General features: G+C 48.9%; 2 protein-coding genes across 5 annotated transcripts in view; one reads left to right on the top strand and one right to left on the bottom strand.

The window, feature by feature from the left end:
* Positions 1–17,611, top strand: part of LOC139756866 (solute carrier family 35 member G1) — a 268,287-nt gene that overhangs the window by 85,202 nt on the left and 165,474 nt on the right. The gene's annotated exons all lie outside the window — the stretch shown is intronic.
* LOC139756855 (carbohydrate sulfotransferase 6-like) overlaps positions 1–17,611 on the bottom strand; it is a 229,767-nt gene that overhangs the window by 101,467 nt on the left and 110,689 nt on the right. Inside the window, exon 1 of one of the 3 annotated variants that reach the window (XM_071676687.1) lies at positions 1,110–2,276. The exons of the other annotated variants lie outside the window; for them this stretch is intronic. Within the exon in view, the coding sequence (XP_071532788.1) occupies positions 1,110–1,489 (380 nt within the window). The 5' untranslated portion in view covers positions 1,490–2,276. Of the gene's footprint in view, positions 1–1,109; positions 2,277–17,611 lie in introns of those variants that run through there. 3 annotated transcript variants of the gene reach the window in all.

Here is a 17,611-nt window from a genome sequence, read left to right as displayed (position 1 = left end):
ATAAGTTCTCTAAAGACACCATGATAAGTTCTCGTAAGAGATCACGATAACTTCTGGTAAGAGACCACGATACGTTCTCTAAATTATGTTATTATTGTGAATCATCAGACTCACATTGTCTTTGGCTGTAGCAGAATATATTTCATTTGATCATCAACCCTGACTCATCTCTGATCATCAACCCTGACTCATCTCTGATCATCAACCCTGACTCATCTCTGATCATCAACCCTGGCTCATCTCTGATCATCAACCCTGGCTCATCTCTGATCATCAACCCTGGCTCATCCCTGATCATCAATCCTGGCTCATCTCTGATCATCAACCCTGGCTCATCTCTGATCATCAACCCTGACTCATCTCTGATCATCAACCCTGACTCATCCCTGATCATCAACCCTGACTCATCCCTGATCATCAACCCTGGCTCATCCCTGATCATCAACCCTGGCTCATCCCTGATCATCAACCCTGGCTCATCTCTGATCATCAACCCTGGCTCATCTTTGATCATCAACCCTGGCTCATCTCTAATCATCAACCCTGGTTCATCTCTGATCATCAACCCTGGCTCATCCCTGATCATCAATCCTGGCTCATCTCTGATCATCAACCCTGGCTCATCCCTGATCATCAACCCTGGCTCATCCCTGATCATCAACCCTTGCTCATCTCTGATCATCAACCATCGGCCTCTATTGATAACGCTGAAGCTATACTGAAAGTTTCCATACATAAATCGTGTTGTTAATGGAAGATTTAGGTCTTGTCTCACGTGTGTCTGTGATGATGATATTCATGAGGAAAGTCATCTTAAAACAGAAATCCATAGAACTTTACAGGTTCACTTGGTCTTATATGATCCTTACACACGAGCAGGATCTCTGCTCCAACCTAAATATCTGTCTTAAAGTGGTAGACCCTTTGACAGGTGGTCTTCCTTTAGTCTTTTACAGACACCATCAAAATGAACAGTTCCACTGAGAATATATTGCTCTTCAAAAGTACCTCACCCACCTGGAACCAACATGAGAAGGTTCATCCTCAACTTAGAGGTCTGTCTCTCCCACTCGTACCCCTTCCCCTACACCAGAACTACAAACACTAACTTGTAAGCTGCTAGCCAGGTCTTGGGTTTGGTGGGTTCCACAACGCCGTACTTCTTGTCTGAGTCTTCCATAGTAATGATCCTCGGGGCGTCCTGCGCCGAGGGGGAGCTGCTAGCCTCCGACGACGTCGAAGATGGTGAAGAGGAGGAGGACGTATGGGAGGAAGAGTTAGAGCACATGCTCCGGTTGTCTTCCTGGATCTCCTTCCTCTCCAGATCCTCCTCTTCCTTCTGTTCCTCTCCTTCGCTTTTGTTTTCTTCCTTCTTTACTTTATTGTTTATAAAGTCTTCGGGAATTTGTTTTTCCTCCACCACATTTACTGGCGCAGGATTCTCCGTCACCTCACCCACTGACGCGGTGTTCAGCTCTGAGTCAGCCATGTTTAACGATGGAGTCACTGTTAAGTATTAAGTCAACCTCCCGTGGTGTCGGGCTGGGCACCTGGCTGTGATAACCGTCAGCGTGGGACGCAAGTCAACATCCTTAACACCAGAAGTCGTGACCGCTTGACACACCTGTATCAGGGGTGTTGGCTGGCGGGGGCGCTGCCTCTTACCCACTCCACTCACACTCACCTGGGTTACTCGCTGTGCTTGTTCCCGCCACTGATCCTTTGGCATGAATCAAGTATTCCCTGTCACTTGCACTTGACTAGTTATGGAATTTTTGTCGTCGATGCTTCCCAGTTGCTGGCTGACTGTTGGCACTGCGTCTGTCTTTGGTGATGGAAATGAAACTGCGTAAGTTCCAGTATCTTCACCTTTCTGTATGTGCCACCTGTTGAGGGCCCTACCCTAGGGTTGGCTAATGAGCGACTATCACTTGCAAATCGGTCCCAGAGCTTCTCATCCTCCACGATTATCACGTTCAAGTACCACAGCCACACACAGATAATACAGGGCTTTGTCTACCCTTCCCACATATGACCCGATTTGATTATACACCTGATAATCTTACACACAGTAGAAATAATCTACTCTTACAACACGAGACTAAATAATCAGTATGTCCACACACGCCCGTCACCTCGTGCTCTTGCATAAAGCAATCACTAGAACAACGAATGATAATCCTTGGAAACTAGGGTCTCCGGGGCGGGGAGAAGCTGGAGTTAGACAGAGGGAGAGTTAGTGTGTTCACATCACCGTGTGCGGAGGTAGACTGAGGGAGGTGGGTGGCCGTGGTGGGCAGGATATGCCTGGGCGGAGCTACGGTACGGGGGACCTCACCTGCTGATCCACCCACCCCCACCCCCCCCTTCCCCCTCCCGACAGACAGTGAAACTTACCCAGCATTCTGCAGGTGCACGGGTCACTGGATGGCCTCACTCAGGCATCGTAGTGGGTCCTTGTTGCCGTTCTAATGAACTTTCTGTTATGCCTTCAAGGAGGAGAACACTGTGTCCTCATGATAGTTTGGCCCACTGTCAAGATCATACACCTGGCTGCTACAGTGTTGCACGAGTGTCTGGTGCCCCTCCTCCTGCAACAGTGTTGCACGAGTGTCTGGTGCCCCTCCTCCTGCTACAGTGGTGCACGAGTGTTGCCTCCTGCTACATTATAGCATGAGTGTTGCTTCCTCCTGCTACAGTGTTGCACGAGTGTCTGGTGCGTACTGCTGCTACCGTGTTGCACGAATGTCTGGTGCCTCTCCTCCTGCTACAGTGTTGCACGAGTGCCTGGTGCCTCCTGCTACAGTGTTACACGAGTGTCTGGTGCCCCTCCTGCTGCTACAGTGTTGCACGAGTGTCTGGTGTCTCCTCCTGCTGCTACAGTGTTGCACGAGTGCCTGGTGCCTCCTGCTACAGTGTTGCACGAGTGTCTGGTGCCCCTCCTGCTGCTACAGTGTTGCACGAGTGTCTGGTGTCTCCTCCTGCTGCTACAGTGTTACACGAGTGTCTGGTGCCTCCTGCTACAGTGTTGCACGAGTGTCTAGTGTCTCCTGCTACTACAGTGTTGCACGAGTGTCTGGTGTCTCCTCCTGCTGCTACAGTGTTGCACGAGTGTCTGGTGCCTCCTGCTACAGTGTTGCACGAGTGCCTGGTGCCTCCTGCTACAGTGTTGCACTAGTGTCTAGTGTCTCCTGCTGCTACAGTATTGCACGAGTGCCTGGTGCCCCTCCTGCTGCTACAGTGTTGCACGAGTGTCTGGTGTCTCCTTCTGCTACAGTGTTGCACGAATGCCTGGTGCCTCCTGCTACAGTGTTGCACTAGTGTCTAGTGTCTCCTGCTGCTACAGTATTGCACGAGTGTCTATTGTCTCCTTCTGCTACAGTGTTGCACGAATGCCTGGTGCCTCCTGCTACAGTGTTGTACTAGTGTCTAGTGTCTCCTGCTGCTACAGTATTGCACGAGTGTCTGGTGCCCCTCATGCTGTTACAGTGTTGCACGAGTGTCTGGTGCCTCCAGCTGGTACAGTGTTGCTCGAGTGTTTGGTACCTCTCTTGCTGCTACAGTGTTGCACGAGTGTTTGGTGCCTCCTGTTACAGTGTTCCACGAGTGTTTGGTGCCTCCTGCTGCTATAGTGTTGCACGAGTGTCGTCTCCTCCCGCTAGTGTTGCATGAGTGTTGCTTCCTATTGCTACAGTGTTGCGCGAATGTCTGGTGCCCCTTCCACTTCTGCAGTGTTGCACGATTGTTGCCTCCTGCTATTACAGTTCTGCACGAGTGTTCCCTCCCGCTGCTACACACACATTAAGATCTTTACAAATCTTGACTATAGTTATATCGTATACAAAAGTCAGTCATCAGACTATAGTTATATCGTATACAAAAGTCAGTCATCAGACTATAGTTATATCGTATACAAAAGTCAGTCATCAGACTATAGTTATATCGTATACAAGAGTCGGTCATCAGACTATAGTTATATCGCATACGAAAGTCAGTCATCAGACTATAGTTATATCGTTTACAAAAGTCAGTCATCAGACTATAGTTATATCGTATACAAGAGTCGGTCATCAGACTATAGTTATATCGTATACAAAAGTCAGTCATCAAACTATAGTTATATCGTATACAAGAGTCGGTCATCAGACTATAGTTATATCCATGGGACTGGAGGTCTTGGGATTTCGTCCATGGTTGGGACTGGAGGTCCTGGGGATTTCGTCCATGGTTAGGACTGGAGGTCATGAGAGTTCGTCCATGGTTGGGACTGGAGATCATGGGGTTTCGTCCATGGTTGGGACTGGAGGCCATGAGATTTCGTCCATGGTTGGGACTGGAGATCATGGGGTTTCGTCCATGGTTGGGACTGGAGGTCGTGGGATTTCGTCCATGGTTGGGACTGGAGGTCGTGGGATTTCGTCCATGGTTGGGACTGGAGGTCATGGGATTTCGTCAATGGTTGGGACTGGAGGTCATGAGATTTCGTCCATGGTTGGGACTGGAAGTCATGGGATTTCGTCCATGGTAAGGACTGGAGGTCATAAGATTTCGTCCATGGTTGGGACTGGAGATCATGGGATTTCGTCCATGGTTGGGACTGGAGGTCATGCGATTTCGTCCATGGTTGGGACTGGAGGTCGTAGGGATTTTGTCCATGGTTGGGGCTGGAGGTCATAGGATTTCGTCCATGGTTGGGACTGGAGGTCGTGGGGATTTCGTCCATGGTTGGGACTGGAGGTCATGAGATTTTGTCCATGGTTGGGACTGGAGATCTTGGGATTTCGTCCATGGTTGGGACTGGAGGTCGTGGGATTTCGTCCATGGTTGGGACTGGAGGTCGTGGGGATTTCGTCCATGGTTGGGACTGGAGGTCATGGGATTTCGTCAATGGTAGGGACTGGAGGTCATGAGATTTCGTCCATGGTTGGGACTGGAAGTCATGAGATTTCGTCCATGGTTGGGACTGGAGGTCATGAGATTTCTTCCATGGTTGGGACTGGAGGTCATGGGATTTCGTCCATGGTTAGGACTGGAGATCATGAGATTTCGTCCATGGTTGGGACTGGTGGTCATGGGGTTTCGTCCATGGTTGGGACTGGAGGTAGTGGGATTTCGTCCATGGTTGGGACTGGAGGTCATGGGATTTCGTCCATGGTTGGGACTGGAGGTCGTAGGGATTTCGTCCATGGTTGGGACTGGAGGTCATAGGATTTCGTCCATGGTTGGGACTGGAGGTAGTAGGGATTTCGTCCATGGCTGGGACTGGAGGTCATGGGGTTTCGTCCATGGTTGGGACTGGAGGTCGTGGGGATTTCGTCCATGGTTGGGACAGGAGGTCGTAGGGATTTCGTCCATGGTTGGGACTGGAGGTCATAGGATTTCATCCATAGCTGGGACTGGAGGTAGTGGGGATTTCGTCCATGGTTGGGACTAGAGGTCATGGGGTTTCGTCCATGGTTGGGACTGGAGATTATGAGATTTCGTCCATGGTTGGGACTGGTGGTCATGGGGTTTCGTCCATGGCTGGGACTGGAGGTAGTGGGGATTTCGTCCATGGTTGGGACTGGAGTTCATGGGGTTTCGTCCATGGTTGGGACTGGAGATCATGAGATTTCGTCCATGGTTGGGACTGGTGGTCATGGGGTTTCGTCCATGGTTGGGACTAGAGGTAGTGGGATTTCGTCCATGGTTGGGACTGGAGGTCATGGGATTTCGTCCATGGTTGTGACTGGAGGTCGTGGGGTTTCGTCCATGGTCAGGACTGGAGGTCGTGGGATTTCGTCCATGGTTGGGACTGGAGATCGTGGGATTTCGTCCATGGTTGGGACTGGAGGTCATGGGGTTTCGTCCATGGTCAGGACTGGAGGTCATGGGATTTCGTCCATGGTTGGGACTGGAAGTCGTGGTGTTTCGTCCATGGTTGGGACTGGTGGTCATGAGATTTCGTCCATGGTTGGGACTGGAGGTCAGGTGACGTCAGTATAGTGTGAGCATGAGTGTGGCAGCTTCAGCTGTGGGAAACACCATGAAGCAGATGAGATACTGTGTACAAGACGATCTCATCTTGAGCCAAGATGAGTGAAGGATCTCATCTGTTTATCTCCCAGATGATTGTCTTGTCCAGAACCATCTTGATATACGATTTCAAAATGTTTTATATAAAATCATTTATCTCCTTGATTTGATTGATAACATTCATATCTAATGAATAGAATCACATGTATGGAGAATGTTTGATCTGATGTACCTTTCAGCATAACATAATGAACATCGAGATACATTAGAAGTGATGGTCTGGTGTAGCTCTACATGTTGGTGTATGTGTAGCGGTCGAGTGCCTTCTGCCACAGTGGTACGGGATACACGTTCATACACATACACATAAACATATCTGATGATATGAAATCCATGATGAGAAATGTGGGGGGGAAATACGGAAAGATGCTGGGAAAATACAAAGAAATGTAGGGAATATACGGAGATGCAGGGAAACAAATGCTATAAAGTTTACAGACAAGGAAATTCCTGTGAATTCTGGTCCAGCCTTTATTAGTTTTCCTGGTCTTTGATATGATATGTGAGCTGGTCATCACCTGTAGTCATATTACTGTCTTGTATACAACACTTAACCCATAAATACAACCATCATCCCAATACCTGGATCTCATTGGTTAACAACCTATGTTTCTCAAAGCCACAAAACTTTCCTTGATATCATAGTTGTGTGCACATGTACATGTGTACATCTTTCTCTAATAGTAGTTGCGTACATGTATGTGTGTACATCTTTCTCTAATAGTAGTTGTGTGTACATGTACATGTGCACATCTTCCACTTATTATAGTTGTGTTTACATGTACACACATCTTCCTCTTATTGGAGTTGTATGTACATGTACATGTGCACATCTTCCTCTTATTGTAGTTGTATGTACATGTACATGTGCACATCTTCCTCTTATAGTAGTTGTGTGTACATGTACATGTGTACATTTCTCTCTAATAATGCATCCTCGTACAGTGGAAACTAATGCTGGTGCCAGCTAGACGCTACGATCCCGGAGGGGTTAGTGTGAAGAGCCAAGATATATGGCCAGACTGACAGTGCTGGTTCTAATTCCACGGCAGCCACAACCTTTCATTTAAAGATGTGAACAGTTTACGGAATAATTTCTTCTTCATTGATGAATGCAGTAATGATATTTACCACGAGCTCCTGTCCTCCTTGTGTGTGACAATGGAGAAAGGTGAGGTACAGTATCGGTGCCCAGGTACCTCACACACTCAGATTTATGCAGATTATTTTCGGTCAGATAACATGCCACTCGGAACCTCCCTTCGCTGCGTCCCCGCCTCATTACGTTCCATTTCCTCGGTTGTGTCTTATCATTCACGTATCTGGAGGTTGTGTGGCTCCCCTTGATTAAGGTGAAGCAATCCTTCTTAGTCTCTACTTTCCTCATGACTCTGGCGTCATCCACCAGCATATATAGGTATGAGTGCTGTTCTTACGGCAAGTCATTTTCGTATGTGAAGGAACGCAGTGGTCCCAGGACTGAGCCCCTGTTGAACCCCAAACCATTTTGAGAAAGCTCCTCTGATATCCGCCTTCTGTTCCTTTCCACTAAGGCAACTTCTTATCCATCGAATGCATCTCCCTTTTGTTCCTGCCTACAGGTTCAGTTTCACCATCAGCCTCCCGCGTGGCTTAGTATCAAATGCCTTCTGTTGGTTCGTACACACACACGATCCACGCAGCCTCTAAGACAGAGATCGCTCACTCTCTCACAGAGGTCTACAAGGCTTGGTACGCATGACCTTCTCTCACAGCATCCGTTTTGTCTCTCGTTTAGTTTCTCCTTTGCAAACAGTCATCCATTTGCTTTCTGATTATCTTTTCTAGTATCTTAAAGACCACGATCATCAGAGAGACTGTCTGTATTTCATTTCAAATTCCAATGTTTCTCTCAACATACGTGTGTGTGTGTGTGTGTGTGTGTGTGTGTGTGTGTGTGTGTGTGTGTGTGTGTGTGTGTGTGTGTGTGTGTGTGTATTCTTAACTAGTACCATCATTAGTGTACTAACAAGACACCAAGACCCGCACCAAGAGAACTCTAGCCAGTCCTGCGGGTAGAGGGCCAGAGGGAGGCACCAGCAGGTCCGTCATCACGAGGCAGCCAGCCAGCCAGGCGAGGAACACCTGCCAATACTAATAAAGGCAGCCAGACGACTTCGCACACCGACTGATTACTTTCAGTCAGCAGACCGCAGACCCACATTGGTCATGCTAGAGACCGACTTAACCTAAGCATAAGACCTACTCAGCCGACCGCGTGTCCAGACACAAGAACTAGTCTCTTGGTTAACATGTCTGGCATACTCAAAGACCACAACGCAGTCACCCTATCTATTCAACCGACCAGATAGGCAGACCTTATGACCAGACCACCACTCCAGTCAAGATCAAGCACAGACCCACAGCTGAACTGGCCGATCTGCAAGACCAGCCATCAGACCCTTCGTTCACTTGACGTCATTAAAGGAGACTGTAAGTCAGCAGAGCAAACTATCTCAACCAACCAGAACCAAGACCAGCTTACCAACTCCCCACCACCAGACCAGGAGTCTGCAACCCATCCATCCAACCTACCAGGCCCAGGCAGACCACAACACCATTCTTCCAACCCCAGGCTACCAGAGCCGATCATCGCAAACCCGTCATCAAATCTGACCACAAAAGGAAGTGGCGACAGATGACCTTTCCCTTGCCTACCGCGCCTGACTGGAGGTGCACATCTATAGTGTCACACCCGGGGGGAGGAGAGAGAGAGAGAGAGAGAGAGAGAGAGAGAGAGAGAGAGAGAGAGAGAGAGAGAGAGAGAGAGAGAGAGAGAGAGAGAAACTTGTGTCGATTGATGGGTCCATCATCCGAGAACTCAAAAAAAAATTTGGCAACCCAATTTCATCTCCCGACGTATGACAGAGACTTGTCGGTCCGTTAGTTTAGCCCTTGACAACTTACCAGCCCGTTAAGAGGCCACCTAAACTCTCAGTTTGGCAGTCAAGTCCTTCAGTTCCCAACAGTAAACTTCTGGAGATGAATCAACCAAGACTCAGAACGCAGAGGTGACCATGCAACAGTGGAGAGTGAACTGCCTCCTCGTCAGCTGACGAAGAGTCACTCAGATAAGCTATCGACACCTCAACCACAGCAACCTCAACTCTCATCAGTCGACAACCCTGTTAACCAGCCATGTCATTTTCCGGCTCCTGAACAACTCGACTCTGCTGAACGACCGACGATCAGAAGCTGACAATGGAAATATCAGGAAATGATCCTCACTTGTGAAACTGGAACTGAAATATTGTTTCCAGCTGCGACCCTCAAACTATTTTAGATTGCAGTTATGGAAGAAAGTTTGTTGCAGCGAAAAGGAATGTGAAAGTTTTAGAGAGTCATTAGAATAAAAGAGAAAACGAAAATGCAAAGAGTTGCACCAGAGGAGCACGAGAAGACTGCCGCAGGAGCGACGAAGACTGGCAAAACTTGTGGAAAGATGCAAGAAAAGATGAAAATATATGTCCTCACTTCCCTGAGGATTAAAGATAAATTGATAGATGAAATAACAGAAGATGTAATGAAGAAAAGGGATAACAATTGATACAACAACAAATAGTAGAGGAAAGGAAGATAGGATCAACATTGATAGGATCAACATTGAAGTCACAGGAAGAAGAGGAAACATGTCCGCCACGAGGGGACGACATGCTTGAGACGACGACACAAGGATGACAACTGCATCACATGTGGACCAACAGTGAGGGACAAGAGAGAGGTCAGGAGGGGTCCTGGTATACACAAGCAGGTACTAGGGTGAGGGGATAGCCAGTCCAGGTGATACACAGGCAGGTACTAAGGTGAGGGAGTTGTTAGTACAGGTGAATCACCGGCAGTACTATGGTGAGGAAATAGCTAGTACAGGTGATACGTAGGCAGGTACTAGGGTGAGGGAGTAGCCATTAGAGGTGATACACAGGCAGTAGTAGGGTGTGGGAGTAGCTAGTAAACGTGATACATAGGCAGGTACGAGGGTGAGGGAGTAGTTAATACAGGTGAAACACAGGCAGGTATTAGGGTGAGAAAGTAGCTAGTACATGTAATACACAGGAAGGTACTAGGTTGAGGGAGTTGCTAGTACAGGTGATACACAGGCAGACACTAGGGTGAGCAAGCAGCTAGTACAGGTGATACACTGGTAGGTATCATGGTGAGGGAGTAGCATGCACAGTTGATATTACAGGCAGGTACTAGGGTGAGGGAGTAGCAAGCACAAGTGATACACATCCAGGTACTAGGATGAGAGAGTAGCCAGTGCTGGTGATACACAGACAGGTACTAGGGTAAGGGAGTTGCTAGCACAGGTGACACACATCCAGGTACTAGGTTGAGGTAGTAGCAAGCACAAGTGATACACATCCAGGTACTAGGGTGAGAGAGTTGCTAGTGCTGGTGATACACAGACAGGTATTGGGTTGAGGTAGTAGCTAGTACAGTTGATACACAGGCAGGTACTAGGATGAGGGAGTAACTAGTGCACGTGATACATAGAGAGTACTCAGGTGAGGGAGTAGCAAGCACAGGTGATCATGTGTTGGGTGACGGACAGATGTTTCTGCTTGAGGAGGATGCCAGAGGTACTGATGGACGATTGTTGGAGGAGCAACAGCTATAGAGATGGATCATTGTTGGAGGAGGAGCAGCCATAGTGACGGACAAGTGTTGGAAGAGGAACAGCCATGGAGATAGATCATTGCTGGAGGAGGAATGGTCATAGAGATGGACGATTGTTGGAGGTGGAGCAGTCGCAGAGATGGATCATTGTTGGAGGAGGAACAGCCATAGAGATGGGTCATTGTTGGAGGAGGAGCAGCCATAATGGACGAGTGTTAGAGAATGAACAACCACAGGGACGGACGAGTGTTGGAGATGGAACAACCTCAGACATAGACGAGTGTTGAGGGAGACGACTTCTGGTGGAAATGGACGACCATTACAGGAAAGACCATCCAGAAGACAGTGACAGAGCCGTACGGGTGGTAACAGGAAAGACCATCATCCAGATGACAGGTAAGATGACGGTACAGAGGGAGACACGTTGGACGGAGGTCTCGGGTCCAGCAGGGAGTATTGGAGGGAGATCAGGGAGAGGAACACACACACACACACACACCACCTCCTCACAGACACCCACCTGGGGTTGTCAGGTCGAGTTTTCACCAAACCAGTTGCTCCAAGCCTTTCTCACCAGTTGAGACTAAATCATCGTTTCCCTTTTTAACATCTTCAAAATATAGTAATGGTTTTATTAATGTGGATAATGGTCTTGGTGTTGGACATGACAGCCATGGGTCATCCGCTGGAGATTTTCGGAACAAGGAAATACGTCGATGCTTTCCTGAATCACTGTAATAAACCGAGTGACTTTCACTACCAATCGTTCCCCAGGCTAATCTGCTGTGACGTAGTGGATTCACACGCCGTTCTCATGCCGGTCAATTGGAGCACAACGCTCGCGTCTGCTGAACCCTCCTCAGGACTTGAGGTAACTCTGCGTTTGATTAGTGTGTACCTTGGCTGCCTGGGTACCAGAGTGTACCTTGGCTGCCTGGGTACTAGAGTGTACCTTGGCTGCCTGGGTACTAGAGTGTACCTTGGCTGCCTGGGTACCAGTGTACCTTGGCTGCCTGGGTACCAGAGTGTACCTTGGCTGCCTGGGTACTAGAGTGTACCTTGGCTGCCTGGGTACCAGAGTGTACCTTGGCTGCCTGGGTACTAGCGTGTACCTTGGCTGCCTGGGTATACTAGTGTCCCTTGGCTGCCTAGGTACTAGAGTGTACCTTGGCTGCCTGGGTACCAGAGTGTACCTTGGCTGCCTGGGTACCAGAGTGTACCTTGGCTGCCTGGGTACCAGAGTGTACCTTGGCTGCCTGGGTACTAGAGTGTACCTTGGCTGCCTGGGTACCAGAGTGTACCTTGGCTGCCTGGGTACCAGAGTGTACCTTGGCTGCCTGGGTACCAGAGTGTACCTTGGCTGCCTGGGTACCAGAGTGTACCTTGGCTGCCTGGGTACCAGAGTGTACCTTGGCTGCCTGTGTACTGGAATGTACCTTGGCTGCTTGGGTACCAGAGTGTACCTTGGCTGCCTGGGTACCAGAGTGTACCTTGGCTGCCTGGGTACCAGAGTGTACCTTGGCTGCCTGGGTACCAGGAGTGTACCTTGGCTGCCTGGGTACAGAGTGTACCTTGGCTGCCTGGGTACCAGAGTGTACCTTGGCTGCCTGGGTACCAGAGTGTACCTTGGCTGCCTGGGTACCAGAGTGTACCTTGGCTGCCTGGGTACCAGAGTGTACCTTGGCTGCCTGGGTACTGGAGTGTACCTTGGCTGCCTGGGTACTGGAGTGTACCTTGGCTGCCTGGGTACTGGAGTGTACCTTGGCTGCCTGGGTACTAGAGTGTACCTTGGCTGCCTGGGTACTAGAGTGTACCTTGGCTGCCTGGGTACCAGTGTACCTTGGCTGCCTGGGTACTAGAGTGTACCTTGGCTGCCTGGGTACTAGAGTGTACCTTGGCTGCCTGGGTACTAGAGTGTACCTTGGCTGCCTGGGTAGTAGAGTGTACCTTGGCTGCCTGGGTACTAGTGTACCTTGGCTGCCTGGGTACTAGAGTGTACTTGGCTGCCTGGGTATAGAGTGTACTTGGCTGCCTGGGTATAGAGTGTACTTGGCTGCCTGGGTATAGAGTGTACTTGGCTGCCTGGGTATAGAGTGTACTTGGCTGCCTGGGTATAGAGTGTACTTGGCTGCCTGGGTATAGAGTGTACTTGGCTGCCTGGGTATAGAGTGTACTTGGCTGCCTGGGTACAGAGTGTACCTTGGCTGCCTGGGTACCAGGAGTGTACCTTGGCTGCTTGGGTACCAGAGTGTACTTGGCTGCCTGGGTTACTAGAGTGTACTTGGCTGCCTGGGTACCAGTGTACCTTGGCTGCCTGGTACTAGAGTGTACCTTGGCTGCTGGGTACTAGAGTGTACCTTGGCTGCTTGGGTACCAGAGTGTACCTGGCTGCCTGGGTACAGAGTGTACCTTGGCTGCTGGGTACTAGAGTGTACCTTGGCTGCCTGGGTACCAGGAGTGTACCTTGGCTGCCTGGGTACTAGCGTGTACCTTGGCTGCTGGGTACCAGAGTGTACTTGGCTGCCTGGGTTACCAGAGTGTACCTTGGCTGCCTGGGTTACCAGAGTGTACCTGGCTGCCTGGGTACAGAGTGTACCTTGGCTGCCTGGGTACCAGTGTACCTTGGCTGCCTGGGTACAGAGTGTACCTTGGCTGCTTGGGTACCAGAGTGTACTTGGCTGCTGGGTACTAGAGTGTACTTGGCTGCTGGGTACCAGAGTGTACCTGGCTGCCTGGGTACCAGGAGTGTACCTTGGCTGCCTGGTACTAGAGTGTACTTGGCTGCCTGGGTACCAGGAGTGTACCTTGGCTGCCTGGGTACAGAGTGTACCTTGGCTGCCTGGTACTAGAGTGTACCTTGGCTGCTGGGTACTAGAGTGTACTTGGCTGCCTGGGTACTGGAGTGTACCTTGGCTGCCTGGGTACCAGTGTACCTTGGCTGCCTGGGTACAGAGTGTACCTTGGTGCCTGGGTACCAGAGTGTACCTTGGCTGCCTGGGTACCAGAGTGTACATTGGCTGCCTGGGTACAGAGTGTACCTTGGCTGCTTGGGTACCAGAGTGTACATTGGCTGCCTGGGTACAGAGTGTACCTTGGCTGCCTGGGTTACTAGAGTGTACTTGGCTGCTGGGTACTAGAGTGTACCTTGGCTGCCTGGTACTAGAGTGTACCTTGGCTGCCTGGGTACCAGAGTGTACTTGGCTGCTGGGTACTAGAGTGTACTTGGCTGCCTGGGTACAGAGTGTACCTTGGCTGCCTGGGTACCAGAGTGTACCTTGGCTGCTTGGGTACCAGAGTGTACTTGGCTGCTGGGTACTAGAGTGTACTTGGCTGCCTGGGTACCAGAGTGTACCTTGGCTGCCTGGGTACCAGAGTGTACATTGGCTGCCTGGGTACTGGAGTGTACCTTGGCTGCCTGGGTACTGGAGTGTACCTTGGCTGCCTTGGTACTGGAGTGTACCTTGGCTGCCTGGTACTAGAGTGTACTTGGCTGCCTGGGTATAGAGTGTACTTGGCTGCTGGGTACTAGAGTGTACTTGGCTGCCTGGGTTACCAGAGTGTACCTTGGTGCCTGGGTACCAGAGTGTACCTTGGTGCCTGGGTACCAGAGTGTACCTTGGTGCCTGGGTACCAGAGTGTACTTGGCTGCTGGGTACCAGAGTGTACCTGGCTGCCTGGGTACTGGAGTGTACCTTGGCTGCCTGGTACTAGAGTGTACCTTGGCTGCCTTGGTACTGGAGTGTACCTTGGCTGCTTGGGTACCAGAGTGTACATTGGCTGCCTGGGTACCAGTGTACCTTGGCTGCCTGGTAACCAGAGTGTACCTTGCTGCCTGGGTACCAGGAGTGTACCTTGGCTGCCTGGGTACTGGAGTGTACCTTGGCTGCCTGGGTACTGGAGTGTACCTTGGCTGCCTGGGTACAGAGTGTACCTTGGCTGCTTGGGTACCAGAGTGTACTTGGCTGCCTGGGTACTGGAGTGTACCTTGGCTGCTTGGGTACCAGAGTGTACATTGGCTGCCTGGGTACCAGGAGTGTACCTTGGCTGCCTGGTACTAGCGTGTACCTTGGCTGCTGGGTACTAGAGTGTACTTGGCTGCTGGGTACCAGAGTGTACCTTGCTGCCTGGGTACTAGAGTGTACCTTGGCTGCTTGGGTACCAGAGTGTACCTTGCTGCCTGGGTACTAGCGTGTACCTTGGCTGCCTGGTACTAGAGTGTACCTTGGCTGCTTGGGTACCAGAGTGTACATTGGCTGCCTGGGTACTAGAGTGTACCTTGGCTGCTGGGTACTAGAGTGTACCTTGGTGCCTGGGTACCAGAGTGTACCTTGCTGCCTGGGTACTAGAGTGTACTTGGCTGCCTGGGTACCAGGAGTGTACCTTGGCTGCTTGGGTACCAGAGTGTACCTGGCTGCCTGGGTACAGAGTGTACCTTGGCTGCTTGGGTACCAGAGTGTACCTTGGCTGCCTGGGTACCAGGAGTGTACCTTGGCTGCCTGGTACTAGAGTGTACTTGGCTGCCTGGGTACTGGAGTGTACCTTGGCTGCTTGGGTACCAGAGTGTACTTGGCTGCTGGGTACCAGAGTGTACCTGGCTGCCTGGGTACCAGAGTGTAGCACTTACTATCAATGTCGCTCATCTAAATGAGTATAAATATGGAAAATGGAAACAGACCCATGAATGTAACCGAAGGAATCTGGTGTACCGATTAATATTCTTGAGCCTGATGCATTCACGTGCTCCAGCGAATCCTCATGGGATCGAATCCTTGTCGCGGCAGCCGGTCCGCAGTCAAGCCAGCTGTTAATTCTCCCCACCTGGTTATTTCATTTAAATTGGTTTGGATATATATATATATTATATATATTATATATATATATTTTAATTATATATTTATATATAAAAATATATATTTAAAATATATATATATATTTATTATAAAATATATATATATATATATATTTTTATATATATATATATATATATATAATATATATATATATATATATATATATATATATATATATATATACATATTGTCATGAGAAGAAAGATCATAAGAGGCAAGTGTTTTGGGAGCAGTTGAGGGTATAATTGGTATACATGGGGTGTTCAGTGTTCTGAATGGAAATGGTGAAGAGCTTGTAGATTTCTCTGCTGAAAAAGGACTGGTGATTGGGAATACCTGGTTTAAAAAGAGGGATATACATAAGTATACGTATGTGAGCAGGAGAGATGGCCAGAGAGCGGTATTGGATTACGTGTTAATTGACAGGCACGTGAAAGAGAGACTTTTGAATGTTAATGTGCTGAGAGGGGCAACTCGAGGGATGTCTGATCATTTTCTTGTGGAGGCAAAGGTGAGGATTTGTAGAAATTTTCAGAAAAGAAGAAAGAATGTTGGGGTGAAGAGAGTGGTAAGAGTAAGTGAGCTTGGAAAGGAGACTTGTCTGAGGAAGTACCAGGAGAGATTGAGTACATAATGGAAAAAGATAAGACCAAATGACGTAAGGGAAGTTGGGGAAAAATGGGATGTATTTAGGGAAGCAGTGATGGCTTGCACAAAAGATGCTTACGGCATGAGAAAGGTGGGAGGTGGACAGATTAGAAAGAGTAGTAAGTGATGGGGTGAAGAAGAAAGATCATTAGTGAAAAAAAGAGAGGGTGACGTTTAGATGATTTTTGCAGGGAGGTAGTGCGAATAACTGAGAGATGTACTAAAGAAACAGGCAGGAGGTCAAGGGAAAGGTGGTAGAGATGAAAAAGAGGGCAAATGAGAGTTGGGGTGAGAGAGTATCATTAGATTTTAAGGAAAACAAAAAGATGTTTTGGAAGGAGGTAAATAAAGTGTGTAAGACAAGAGAACAAATGGGAACATGGTGAAGGGGGCAAATACGGAGGTATAACAGGTAGTGGTGAAGTGAGAAGGACATGGAGTGAATATTTTGAAGGTTTGTTGAATGTGTTTGACGATAGAATGGCAGATATAGGGTGTTTTGGTCGAGGTGGTGAGCGAAGTGAGAGGGTCAGGGAGAATGGTTTGGTAAACAGAGAAGAGGTGGTGAAAGCTTTGCGGAAGATGAAAGCCGGCAAGGCGGCGGGTTTGGATGGTATTGCAGTGGAATCTATAAAAAAAAAAAGGGGGTGACTGTGTTGTTGACTGGTTGGTAAGGATATTCATTGTATGTAAGGTTCATGGTGAAGTGCCTGAGGATTGGCGGAATGCATGCATTGTGCCATTGTGCACAAGGGGATAATGGTGAGTGTTCAAATTACAGAGGTATAAGTTTGTTGAGTATTCCTGGGAAATTATATGGAAGGGCTTTGATTGAGAGGGTAAAGGCATGTACAGAACATCAGATTGGAAAGAGCAGTATGGTTTGAGAAGTGCTAGAGGATGTGTGGATCATGTGTTTGCTTTGAAGAATATATGTGGGAAATACTTAGGAAAACAGATGGATTTGTATGTAGCATTTATGGATCTGGAGAAGGCATATGACACAGTTGATAGAGATTCCTTGTGGAAGGTATTAAGAGAATATGGTGTGGGAGGTAAGTTGCTGAAGCAGTAAAAAGGTTTTATCAAGGAAGTAAGGCATGTGTAAGAGTAGGAAGAGAGGAAAGCGATTGGTTTCCAGTGAATGTTGGTTTGCTGCAGGGGTGCGTGATGTCTCCATGGTTGTTTAATTTGTTTATGGACGGGGTTGTTAGGGAGATGAATGCAAGAGCTCTGGAGAGAAGGGCAAGTATGCAGTCTTTTGTGGATGAGAGGGCTTGGGAAGTGAGTTAGTTGTTACCAAACTGTCACTAACTTCTGCAGTTTCTCACCCGAATCAAATACCAGCGCTGTATCATCAGCGAACAACAACTGACTTATTT

The sequence above is a fragment of the Panulirus ornatus genome, chromosome 2 (assembly GCF_036320965.1).
Source record: "Panulirus ornatus isolate Po-2019 chromosome 2, ASM3632096v1, whole genome shotgun sequence".
Classification (NCBI taxonomy): domain Eukaryota; kingdom Metazoa; phylum Arthropoda; class Malacostraca; order Decapoda; family Palinuridae; genus Panulirus; species Panulirus ornatus.
The sequence above is the reverse complement of the archived record's forward strand: the minus strand, read 5'-3'. Positions and strand labels throughout refer to the sequence as shown.